This window comes from Xiphias gladius, chromosome 17 (genome assembly GCF_016859285.1).
Source record: "Xiphias gladius isolate SHS-SW01 ecotype Sanya breed wild chromosome 17, ASM1685928v1, whole genome shotgun sequence".
NCBI classification, from domain to species: domain Eukaryota; kingdom Metazoa; phylum Chordata; class Actinopteri; order Istiophoriformes; family Xiphiidae; genus Xiphias; species Xiphias gladius.
Genome location: NC_053416.1, coordinates 25,255,026 through 25,268,148, shown reverse-complemented (window position 1 = coordinate 25,268,148; position 13,123 = coordinate 25,255,026). Strand labels below are relative to the sequence as shown.

Below are 13,123 nucleotides of genomic sequence, written 5' to 3'. Positions count from 1 at the left end.
CCTTCTGTAATTCTGTCCATATTGTAATGATTTCATTAGCATAACACTTTATTAAAAACAAGGTTCCCAAAGGAGTACGGCCTACACATTCTCCGTCTCTCTCATCACATCACTTATCCGCTCCATCCACCTCCACGGTGACAAGAGAAACTGATATCTACACCTCCTTCTGTAGAGATCGCTTTACATGATGCATTGTTGCAGCTCTAATTTCACCTGTGACAAGAACGCATAGGAGATGTTCATTAGAATTAACTTCAACATCATTCATTTAATATTGACTCTTTTTTGGATTTTACTTAAAACCAAGGGAAAAAAAAAAAAGATTTCCAAAGCTAGTCATCTTGATCCAAGATTTTTTTGGGGGTAATCAGATGGAAAAATTAGTTTTATGATGTATATACTCGGAGTATATACTAGGAGCTATAAATATAAACTCAAGACATTTATACGTTTTTGAATAATCCAGACGCACCACTATCTTTAGCTGATATTCTACAGGTTCACCATTTTCATTACCACGCTAAAATGTGGAAGATTTAAAATGCAAAATTTTATAAAACATTAATTACCTAAAAAAGGAAATACATATAGTATAATAATGTGTTTTGTATTTCACTTTATTTCTCTGTTTGTTTTGTTTTAATTTAGGCATTTGAAATCATCCATACCAATGTTCTGTTTCAGAGGGAAACACAGACTACACAGGCAGGACACTAAAATTCCCTTTCATTGTGATTTTAAAGCAGCACCAGGGAATATTGCAAGTTGGTGGCCCCACGTGGCATCAAGCCTGAGGCAACTATTTGAATGCTGGGGACTTCAATACCCAGAAGTCAAGTCCCATGAGATTAGTAGACCAAGTTTCTTCTTTGTAGTGTCCAGCTGGTGCAGAGGTAGTGAAGAGGTTCAGCTGTCATTGATAAGTCTGGACATAACATTTGCTGAGTTCAGAAAACATCTTTTGATTGGACTTTGTACTTACATTTAATTGCATCACTTCCTGTGCATGGATGAATATTCTAGTTAGTGACGATTGTGGCACCCAAATAGTGTTACTAATTAGTAGGGATGTCTTGCTGAAGCAGGCTACTACAGTTTGCATGGTGCATGTTTGTGTAAAAATCCTGTGCGGATTTAAAAACTCTATTTTTAGAGTGCAGTGTAGTGGATGAAGAGTGTTTGTGCATGTAAGTGGGTGTCATTTGCCTGATTTACATACTTTTTGCACCAGTATTTGAAGGGTCATGTCAATCACAGTGGTTAGCCCACATAACCACACACACACACACACACACACACACACACACACACACACACACACACACACACACACACACAAACACACACACAAACACATACACAGAAATATCATCAATTTTAAAAAATGTGCATTCACCTGCCATATTTCAAACACCACTTGGGTACATCTTTCCTCCATGTTGGATTTGTTAAAAAGAAAATCGTTTTTTGGAAAGGTTAGAGATGAGAGAGAAAAAGAAAACACCAGGGGAGAGGCTATGCAAGGGGAGTGTGATGGAGAAGAAAAAGGGATAAAATAATGGGAAAAATAAAGTCACCCTGCTGTGTGTGTCAGCTTCCTGCTATATTGATCTTCTTTTATACTATCTCTGTCTCTCATTCATGATTCTTGCATGGATATACAGGGGAGATGTGTACTTTCTGTTGACTAACGACATGATCTAATTCATCTTATCTCACCAAAGGATGGTATTTATTTGAGAAAACCCTTAATTAGAGTAAACAGAAATTAAGCACAGTCAACCCCAAGGAATTAACAAACACCGTCTCTACCAAACAAGTACAGTACCTCAAATCATTTTAAAGCGCCATCACCTATAAAATGATAGGTAACGGAAAAACATGCAAAGAAAAACGTGGGAAAAAAATGCATTTCACGTTTGTTCCTAAGGAGCAGATCTGTTTTGAATCTCTTCTGCCCCCTTCTGGCCAGAAAAACACACTACATTTCAGTCTGCCAATGAGCCAACTAGTAGTTCATTTCAGGCCACTCCGGATAAACCATCTCTGTATTCTTACTTTGCCGCTTTACAGTCTCAGACAGATTCACAAGCTTGTTCTTTATTTTATTTATCTATAATTTAACCTTTAGCTGAGATACCGAATGCAGTGTTCAACTAAATTTTAGAGATACTTTTACTTTGCACTGATGAGGTGAATCCAAGTAAAACCCAGTATTCCTTATCGGAATCACGTACCACTGAGAAAAAAGATCACATAAAGAAGGAGATGCAAGTTTCACACCTTGTCCTGTGCTAGCATGCTCTCTGAGAAATTTGTGCAACCCGCCCTTCAGGTAATTTGTACTGTGCCTGTAGTGAGATGAATAAAGAAAGAGGTGAATATTTTGACATTGTAGGTCAAAGAGTGTCTTTGCCAGGGGATAACTGCAGTTAATCGTCTCTGCACCAAATATCAGTTAATAGCAGCACCACAGATAATTCCCTCTGTCTTTGCAAAGAGAGAGAGAGCAAGTTCCACATAGAGATGTATGGTAATAATAATAATAATAATAAAAACAATAATGATAATAATAACACTTGTAATTATAATTGAATTAGTGGGTGTTGAGCAGGATCATGGGGGCAGTAGGTGGTCCACAGTCACATATCCAGACCACAGCCCCAGAGACAGAAATACATATAGTATCAACATTAATGGGATATGAATGCGTATGGATGGAGAGAGAGCGGAGGAGAGAAGAGCTTGGTGCATCATGGGAAGTCCCCCGGCAGTCTAAGCCTATAGCAGCATAACTAGGGGGTGGTGCGAGCGAAGCCTGAGCCAGCCCTAACTGTAAGCTTTATCAAAGAGGAAGGTTTTAAGCCTACTCTCAAACGTGGAGAGGGTGTCTGCCTCCCGGACCCAAACTGGAAAAAAAGTTCCACAGTAGAGGAGCCTGATAACTGTAGGCTCTACCTCCAATTCTACTTTTGGAGACTCTAGGAACCACAAGCCTGCGTTCTGGGAGCAAAGTGTTGTAGTGGAGTTATACGGCACTATGAGCTCTTTCAGACATGATGGTGCTGACCATTAAGGGCCTTGTAGGTGAGGAGGAGGATTTTAAATTCTATTCTGGATTTTACAGGGAGCCAATGCAGTGATGCTAACACAGGAGTAATGTGGTCTCTTTTCCTAGTTCATGTCAGTACTCACGCTACAGCATTCTGGATCAGCCGGCAAGTATCTAGAGACTTGTTGGAACAGCCTGATAATTAGGAATTACAATAATCCAGCCTAGAGGTAACAAAAGCATCGATTAGTTTTTCTTCATTTTTTTTAGACAAGATGTGCCGGATTTTCACAACGTTAGGTAGGTGGAAGAAGGCAGTCCTTGAAGTTTGTTTTATGTGGGAGCTAAAGAATATACCCTGATCAATGAGAACTCTGAGATTCCTCAAGCTGGTGCTGGAGGCCAGGCCAGTTCCATCTAGAGTAACTACAGATGGGTGTTAAAGGTGTTATGTAGAAAGTCACACAACTTGATTGGAGACTGCTTTCTCAACAGTTTAAAGCAAATATTTTCAATGATCAGGTTTGCAGGTGGCTCATACTGACAGTTTTCTTTTCTTTTCTCCGTCTTTCTCTATCCAGGCATATTAGCCCAGATCCAGATGCCCCAAACCAGTATGGATGTGATCAAGGGTCAGATGGTGGTGCTGAAGGCCTCGTACAGCCCGGGGCCAGGAAGTGACTTGACCACCAACACTATTTTGTGGAACTTTGTCACTAACAACACCCAGCTGGTAAGGAAATGAAGGGAAAGACCCTACAAACAGTCAGGTATGGAAAATACTGGAGTGATATCTACAGTATCTACAGCCCGGCAGTAAAATCTTTTCACTTTGCCATCTGTGGCTATGATATCTGGGATTACAGTTATGAAGGTTTGCTTGTTCTTATACTGTTAATCTGGCAAAGCTATTCCTTTGTAAACCCTTAGACATTAATCCAAGAAAAAAAAGGCTTAAAGCTTTCATACAAGCACTGTATTATTTCTTTACTGCTTTAAAGCACCACACTGTAGCAACTGTGTGTGTTTTGTATTAGGACATTAAGGCTAAAATAGATGTGTTTTTTCCAAATCAGATTATTTGTGAAATCATTGTTGCGGTAAAACATTAGATGAAGCAGATGAATTTTGTGTAACAAGCCCAGCTGAACAGACCCCTCCTCAACCCTATATTGTTTTTTTTTTACACGTTATCTAGGGACCTGGCTGTGGCTCAGTTTATGTATCTGCCTAAGTCAGATTATTGGGCTGTACAGATGGACGACCCAAAAGAGGATCACAATCAAAAAGAAAACAGGGGAAAAGAGAACTCAGGGAGCTGGAAAAGACACAGTTGATTAAAAGTGAAGCCTGGACAGCCATCCAGTGTCTCACTCTGCTTTACCTTCATTTGTAGCCAGAAAGATGAATAAAAAAAAACAAAATCTCACTGCCTCAAAGTTTTCCCATGATCTCTGTAGGGAGTACAGCCATATCGCTGTGGTTCATGGTTCAGCAGCTAACGCAAGGTAATCGTCTCTCACACATTAACTAGAACTTGACACTTCAAGTGCTTTTCTACAGTACCCAGTAGTATGGAGAAATCATCAAGGTTTGTTTTTTTTTGTTTTTTTTAATAAAAGCTAAATAGTTTCCAAATGCAAATGGGCAGGGTCTTCAGCAGACATTACTCAAAGAAGAGTTTGTAGTGCATTTGTTCAGTACTATTTTCAGACTTGGATTAATACACATTTGTTGCTTTTTTGAGTATTTACAGCAGGAGGATGCTGTATCTGTGTCTGAGACTAAATGAACTGCAGGGTGTGTGTTCACGTTAATGAATAAACATCTCACCCAGTGCAACGGTGAGGCTCATTGGTGTGTATTTAATAGTCTTTGGACAAAAAAGGAGCTCTGTGGCACAGTGGAATAAGATATATCAGACTTTGGATACACACACACACGATACTTGTTAGGAGGTTACATCCATTGTTGGTTTGGGTCTCATGGGATTTCTTGACAATAATGAAAATAAAGAATATTGCCAGACATCCATCGAAATATAGTTTTTCTCACTGGACCTTAATTGTTCCTGACAAATGTTTGCTTTTGTTTTTGTTTTTTTTCGTTGTTTTTTTTTACGGGGGGGGGGGGTTCTTGTATGTTGTGTGTTGTATGTGGTATGTCTGGTGTTGGTTGAGGTTGAGTTGGCCCAGATTAATAATAGCTCTATGGGATTTGCATCAGCTGCTCATTGGTATTCAGGCGACTAACTATTGAAGAGTGTACGACAGTAAATATTTAAAAAGAATCTGAAGTATGAAAGCTCTCTAGCTTGCATTTGTTTTCTGCCCAAACGGTTTCGGCCTTGTGATCCAGCACCACAACAATGTCACATTGTGTGACATCACATCCTACCAAAATCAATGTGAAAACTGGCAGACAAGTCTTTTAAATCCCAGGTTGATGGATTCTGTGAGAAGAGTATCAGTGGCGTACAAACTGTGTTCCATGTAACTGAGTTTACTCTGTAATGCATTCCACCAAATGTTCGAGAAATGCCAATCACAATTTCCTGGGCAAATGATGTCAGGATTAAAAATCCGCCAAACGCAATCATATAGACACGAATCTCAGTGAAACCGGTTCCTCTGTTGTGCACTAATATGGACAAGTACTTGTTCTCAAAGTGCGTGCTCACAAGCCTCTTTCATTGCCCGATTGCTTAAGTCTGACAGTGGCTCTCTGTTCCCTTGTCCAGATCATCTCCTACACCAAAGGTTCCATGAGCGTGGGAAGCTCCCAGTTTAAGGGCCGCGTTGGGTTCACCAATAAAATGCCCTCACGGAACGTGTCACTGTACATCAACAACACCCAGGAGTCTGACTCAGGTCGTTACCTCTGCCAGGTCATCATCCCTGATAACCCCGGCCTCACTGCTGAGCTCAGTCTGGATGTGAAGGGTAAGATATAAATTGTGCTCAAGGCTAAGAAAGATTGAATTACGTACAGTATGATGTATAATCTAACAAAATAAACACTTTGTGATCCGCTCATCACCCCTCAGTCCCGCCTGCTGTTCCTAAGTGCTCTCTATCAGGGAAGCCAGTGCTGAAAGGAAATGTGACTCTGAGCTGCAAGTCCAGCTCTGGGAAGCCCCTTCCTCTGTACAAGTGGAGGAAAACCAGTCCCACCTCCGAGGTCTTCTTTTCGCCCATGCTCAGTGAGTGGAGCCTGCTCAGTAACCAAACTGTTAATCTTCTCTTGAAAGTAAGATTTATAGACATTCTTGTGTTGCGTTTGATTCCAGAATGATTCACTTCAAATGAGGATAATGGAAACACCAACAGGGAGACTTTCTTTAGTGATGATGCTGCTGCCATAGGAGTTGTTTATTTTTTTATGTTTATGTTCTTAATGTTTCATTTTAAAGGAGTGGTTCAGTTTTTTAGAAAAAAAAAAAGCTTATTCACTTTCCTGCTGAGAGTTAGATGAGCTTAAGCTCTGTTTTTTGGGGGGGGTTTGTTTGTTTGTTTGTTTGTGTTTTCAAGCTTCATGCCTCTTTCATTTTTAATGCAATCCTGAATAATAAAACACATCTCTTCTGCCTTTGTTCATATATATTTGGTATAATCAATGACAGAGCTCACATTTAAGTTTATTTCCATGCACACAAAATTGAAAATGGTTAAATAAGATACTTAATAAAATTAAGTTCTAAGAAGGAATACTGGACACAAACGTAGACCTATTTCTCCAGGCAATGCACAGAATCTCAGTGATTATGCTGACATAGTTGACATAATTCTGTTTATAGTCCTTGTTATTTTGGATGAGATAATAACCGACACTAAAAACTAAAGATGAAAAATTATGTGAAGAGTATAATTCTGTAATAAAATACAATAAAGCATAGGCAATGTCCAAAGTCTGACTTTGTGTTGTTATGTGTGTGCAATGTACAGTGGCTCAGAAAGAATTTAGACCCTTTCCCTTTTTGCACACTTTATTCTGTAGTTATTTTGTAGTTAATTATAAAAGGATAAAAATTCAATTTTTGCCTGTCAATCAAATCTCAATAACCAACAATGGCAAATGATTTTATAGGATTTTTTTTTTTTTTTTTTTTTTGCTAATTTATCAAAAAATAAAAACAAAAATCTGTATGTCCATGTGCCTGCAAATACACATGGAACAAAGTGTATGCGTTCATGCTTGACCGTAGTCCTCCGTGTTCAATGTTGTTCTAGATGAAAAGACTGGGACGCTGAAGCTGAGCAACCTGAGCAGCAACATGTCAGGGAAGTACGTGTGCACAGCCAGCAACTCAGCTGGCTCAGAGAGCTGCTTCATCAACCTGGAGATCGTCACCTGTACGTACCACACAGCAACACAAACAACCATCATGTTCACAAAATTAGGAAGTGATAGAAGTTGGCATCAGGCTTTTCTTCGTTCAGCTATAGTCTGCCATCCCCAAGGACAATACAGTTTTTATGTTATATAGACTTATGTGCTTTGGTGACATGTAATCGCTGTGTGTTCTCTGATAATAGCCACCAATGTGGGTATGATTGTTGGAGCCACTGTGGGCTCAGTGATCGGCTTCATCTTCCTCCTCTTCATTTGCCTCGTTTTCCTGGTGAAGAGGCAACGAGACAGTGAGGACGACATGGCCAATGAAATCAAGTGAGTTCGTGTGATTTTTCCAGCATCTGGTGACTGGACCTCTGAAGTCCATCGGGGATAAAAGCCAGAAATCCCTGTGGCCTTCCTTATAACCTCAGATCGTAGCCCACAGTCATCAGATTCAGGGCTTTTTCTTCAGTATCAAAGTGATCCAGCTGATTGTTGTCCTCACAGTGTGAACAGGAACTGCTGGGAGCCAAAGCAGCAGGACTTTCCGTGATGCAGATTTGACAAAATGTCAATAAATAAGCTGTAGACTAAAAACACAGCAGTGTAAATAGTTTTACGTTCAATAGAGAGAGCTTTTAAGGTTTTTGTCAATAGCTTTTTTTCACTAGTTCTTCGCACCCTTCTACCTCTTCACATTCTATACTCAACCTCCATTTTTTAAAGAAAAATCATGCAAGTCTGATTAATATTAAACCTCCCGTTCTGTTACCATCATGCATTTCCACCCAGATATTTAATAATCACATCAGCTTTTATTTGGACTCAGTTTAGACTGTGTTTTCCTTTTGAGGGTGGGTTTACTCTTATAATAATTTAGATGCAGGATTAACAAATTATTTTGTATTTTGTGTGAGTAGCTAAACCTCTGCACATATGCGGAGTATAAATGGCATTAGAAAGAAGAAAAAATGAAGCAGTCTTGATGATCCTCACAAATTCTGGAACACCACCCCCTCATGTCCTCTCCTCCTCCAGGGAGGACGCTCAGGCTCCCAAGCGTGTTTCCTGGGCTAAGAGTGGCATGGGTTCAGACATCATCTCCAAGAATGGCACCCTGTCATCCATCGCCTCCAGCCCGCACCACAGAGAGCCCTCCAACCACCACAACAACCACCACCACCTGCAGCAGTATCCCCAGCGTCCACCCTCCGACACCGCCTCCATCATCACCACCACTGGCAGCATGGCCGGCTACCGACCATCCCGCCATCATGGCGCCTCCACCCCCACCCACTACAATTACAACAACAACACCACCCTGCCACGCGAACAGCCAGTCTCCTCTGAGGCCAACACCAATGGGAGCTCCCTACCCAGACCAGAGCGCTACACCCAGCTGCCCCACGCCCAGGTGCCGCCGCAGACCTACAGCCAGCCTCAGCTGCCGCTCCAAGCCACTCCCTCCCCGCCACCGTTGCCCTCCTCCGGTGTGACCACCTCTAACATCGCCCGTATGGGAGGGGTGCCCATTATGGTCCCTGCACAGAACCAGGCCGGATCGCTGGTCTAAAGCCAGCCAGCGTTGGCAAAACAGTGCTGTTGACATAAAAACAGTGGAATTCTGACCCTCTACACTGTCCGAAAGGGTCAACTGCTGATTTTTTTTAAAGGGAACGCTTTAACTACTATTTAGCAAAGAATTACAGTAGATGAAAATGTCACCTATGCTCTTGCGCCAAGAAGCTTTCATGGCAAGACTTTCAGACAGACTGTTTACTTGCTTTCAGTATAATTAAATCTTTTATATTCTGTATGCACTGTATACATTGCTACCTGTGTATTGACATGATTTACATACATTTGTCCAGTATCTTCTTTTTTAATGTATCGGTGCATTTCTAATGTTTTTTTTTTTTTTCTGATTTATTTTGTCATTTAAATGTCGTAATTTCTTCCAGAAATCTTGTTTTTTCCTCCTGCCATACTAATGACACTGAGTGAACAGCAAGTGAATCATCAGTGGGCGAGTCTCACAGATGAATATACAAATGAAATAAGAGGAGGGTGACGCAGGTCTGCTGTGCTTTGTCCTCTCTACTTCCAAAGCTACCTAAAGGAGAACTCATCAAGACCAAAATAGGGGTATGCACATCAGTACTGTTCAGAGGAGAATGTTGCTCAAAGGGAAGTTAGTGAAGTTGGAGGTAATGTATGAAGATCTTTGTTTTAATGAGTATACAGTATTTCTGCAGCAGACTTATGGAAAGAAAGATAAGACAATATTATACATATCATGAAAAAGTTCGGCATTGCAAAATATCCTAATCCTTTTTTGGCTTCATTTCTGTCGGTGGTTCAGCTTATAAAATGCTCTTTGACTCAGTTCTTCAAACACAGATTAGCAAAAGCTTCTTATAATATTGAGCACTATTCAGAACTGCAGTATGATGACTTGGCTAATACACAAGTCCACACTTGGGTTGTAATAATTTAAAGTTGCCTGCAGCATTGAAATTGTAAATATGATATTTATTTTCTGTTAAATGTGTAACAGACAGCAGAGCATATTGTTGCCCACAGCTTGTATGGAACACATAATAGTAGAGGCAATGTGCCTGCAACACTGGATACTGAACCAAAGACATACAGTATGTATCACTTCATTATGTCAACATACTCTCTTTATGTGTTGTAGTTTGTTTTAGAGGGGAAGGTCAGTAGGGAAAGAAACTGTTGAATCAACATGACATGATCCACGGCCATAACGTACAGGCTTTAGGTTTTTTAGATAAACCTTCTTTCCACTTTGATGGACGACAAAAAAGCTGATATGAGTTTCTCCGTGTTAAGAAGACTAATGTGAAGGTGCCTATTGAGTGATCTTCTACCATCTCCTACCATGAGAGGACGGGGAGATACAATATTCCTCCTTCAAGTTGGGGCAGTAAAGTCGAAAAGCTTGTTAGCGATGTCACCTTAGTTTTTACATTTAGATGATCTTTATTGCAGAGTCACCATGTATCAAAATGGCTACAGATTGAACATATTTACACTGAGGGTTTCCAGAGCATAACATAATTGTGGTATCCAATCAATTTTCCTATACAACTTGGGCATTGAAATCTGAGTATTATATTTAATTGTGGCTTCTTTTCCTTTTTTTTCTTTTTATTGTGGCCACTTTCAAGTCACACAAATCCCAATTTAAATATATTTTGGAGCTGAAAAGAAATATAAAAACCAAATATGTCTATTATGATAGTGATCTACATTCACCATCTATTCTACTTTATTGTCATTACACTGGAGCATATGTTTGTTTTGCTTTTTTTAGCGTGCACGGCATTGGTAAAACGTGGTTACAACAACCGTCTTGAAAGGAATCATGTGAAACTCAGTGATGGCATTTCCTTTACAGACTCGTTCTGATTATTTGACACATGCTCAGCAAGACAGTGACAGCAAAAGGTAGTTGTATCTCGAAGCTATGATGGTTTTGTGTTGTTTTGAATACATTAGAGCAAAAGGGAAAGATTTCATGTGGGGACTCGAAAGTGTTGAGGAAATCATTTTGATGAGTCTTTACAGCCACAGTTAATAGACTCACTTTTACCTTGTGAATGGGTCATTGAAAAAGTGTACATTAAAAATATGAAACTGTATTCAAGACAAACCTTTATTTTTATACAGTAATGTATAAGAGCACATGAGCAGAGTTTAGAAATAGTAAATGTTGATAATTTTATGAGCTAAAGTAATGCCCACCTTCAGTGAGTTATGACCCATGATGGATTGTAAAACTCCTGTGGTCAAACTTGCGGCAGAAATGTGCTTATTTATACAGCAGGCCTAAACTTTGGACATTAATATGGAGTCTGCGCCTGCATACTCCATATTAATGTCCATGGAAAACGCTTCGTATAATATTTTCAAATAAATTCCAAATGATAAAGTGTGTGTGTGTTTGTGTGTGTTTTCAAAACATTCCCAAAATTTCCATTTATTCTGATTGTCAGACCCACAGCTTGGAGGTGCACTGACTCGTTTCCAAAGCAGTTTCTCATTTAAGACCTTTTTTTCTAGAGAAAGTCTTTATGCAGATAAAAGAAGCCAGACGATGATTCGTATTAGAAGTGAGTTGAATGACCTGTGGAGTGTATAATCAGTGTGTCTGTTGATCAGAAATCAAACTCCAGTCTTGCCATCGTCTGCCACTCCAATGGACATAATGAGCCAATGCAGGATGGAAACAAAATTCCCATTCATATTCCCTGTAACATTATTTCTTTAACAATTTCTGTAGTTTCACCCACTACATGTATTTATTTAATAAATGTCACAGTGCACAACCTAATCAGTGGTGATATTGAATTAAATCTGTAGTTAAAATCATTGTAAGTTTGTTTAATTCCTAAAGAAACTATCCTAATTCAGTTCAAATTCTAATGGTTATTTCTATATTTTGCTCAAGTTTACTATTTGATTTTGTTCCACATTCCCAGAGATAATCGTAAGATAGCAACTCAGCCGCCAGAGGGCAGCAAGGTGGCCCTACTTGGGAAAGACAAACAGAGGTACAATAAAGGAACAATCCTATTGTTGAACTGTCACCTAAAGCAGTCATTGTTGAACTGAACCCTCTACTGAATACCGCTTACCTGATGCAACACATGGTTATTCTGAAAATAAACGGATATTTTCAGTGGTACACATACCTGAGATCAGATCAATACATGAGGGGTTGAAGAAGATATGATGTTTCATTTTGGGGTGGAACACCCTTTCATGAAGCAGCTGCTCGATTCATGACACTCAGTGATGGAGATGTACCGTGATGCAAAATAATGACCCCGGCAGCCAGTACGTTGTATGGTCTAAAAATGTGCAAGGGATCTGATCAAGCATTCAGGTCGTTTTCTGGTGACAGTGAGGACCGGGAGCTTAAGAGGGAGAATGAATCCACCAGTCAGAGGCAGAGAGGCAGAGGTTATTTAGGTTCCACCACTCTACGGCCAACGCACAGAAACTGCAAATTCTCAGTCGTTTCAGAATTAGATATTTTTTCCATATTTGCAATTTGTGATAGGATGAACAGCATCTTGTGAAGAGGGGAAGTAAGGAACAGGAGAGAATTATGTACCCCAAAAGCAATTGCTTCCCCAAGTTCCACACAGAATAAGAAACCAGAAAATGAAGACTCAGGTTAAAGTCCCCCTACAGTCAAAAATGTGTTTTTTCTTCCTGCTCCTTCACTGTGGTGATAAAGCGCCTCTGTACAGAATGATGTGTGTGCAGAGTTTGGCACTAGAGGCTTTTTTCACATTCATCTGCTGAAGGGGAGGGTTTCTCTTCACTAACCTTAAATCTCAGTTTAACATGTGGACATATGAGTAGGATTTTGGGACATCACAAGTGCCAGTTGCGGAGCCAGTCGTGGTCTAATATATAACTTATAAAAGTGTGATTTGGAAACTTGAAGCCTCTAGGTCACAAACACTGAGAATGGACTTTACAGTGACGTAGGAAACAACTCGTGTCCAGTAGCTAAACTTTTGAAATGAACAATATTTGCACATTCATAAAGTCTGAGTTGTACTGAGGGGCAGTACATGTCATTTTAAGAATGTTGAACTAGCCAGTGGAGCGTTTTTGTGGCAAAAACATGTTAGACACAATTTATTTTTTCCAACTGAATATCTTTTTTATATGTCCTAAAACACGTCTGAGGGG

The 13,123-nt window shown here is 39.9% G+C and overlaps 1 protein-coding gene across 2 annotated transcripts in view; it reads left to right on the top strand.

Moving 5' to 3' along the window:
- Positions 1-11,674, top strand: part of esama (endothelial cell adhesion molecule a) — a 62,313-nt gene extending 50,639 nt beyond the window's left edge. Inside the window, exons 3-8 of one of the 2 annotated variants that reach the window (XM_040151261.1) lie at positions 3,637-3,788; positions 5,796-5,997; positions 6,102-6,257; positions 7,285-7,407; positions 7,591-7,723; positions 8,429-11,674. In XM_040151261.1, coding sequence (XP_040007195.1) covers positions 3,637-3,788; positions 5,796-5,997; positions 6,102-6,257; positions 7,285-7,407; positions 7,591-7,723; positions 8,429-8,963 — 1,301 coding nt within the window. In that variant the 3' untranslated portion in view covers positions 8,964-11,674. Of the gene's footprint in view, positions 1-3,636; positions 3,826-5,795; positions 5,998-6,101; positions 6,258-7,284; positions 7,408-7,590; positions 7,724-8,428 lie in introns of those variants that run through there. The other variant, XM_040151262.1, reaches the window with a different exon arrangement.
- The last annotated feature ends 1,449 nt before the right edge of the window (positions 11,675-13,123 follow it).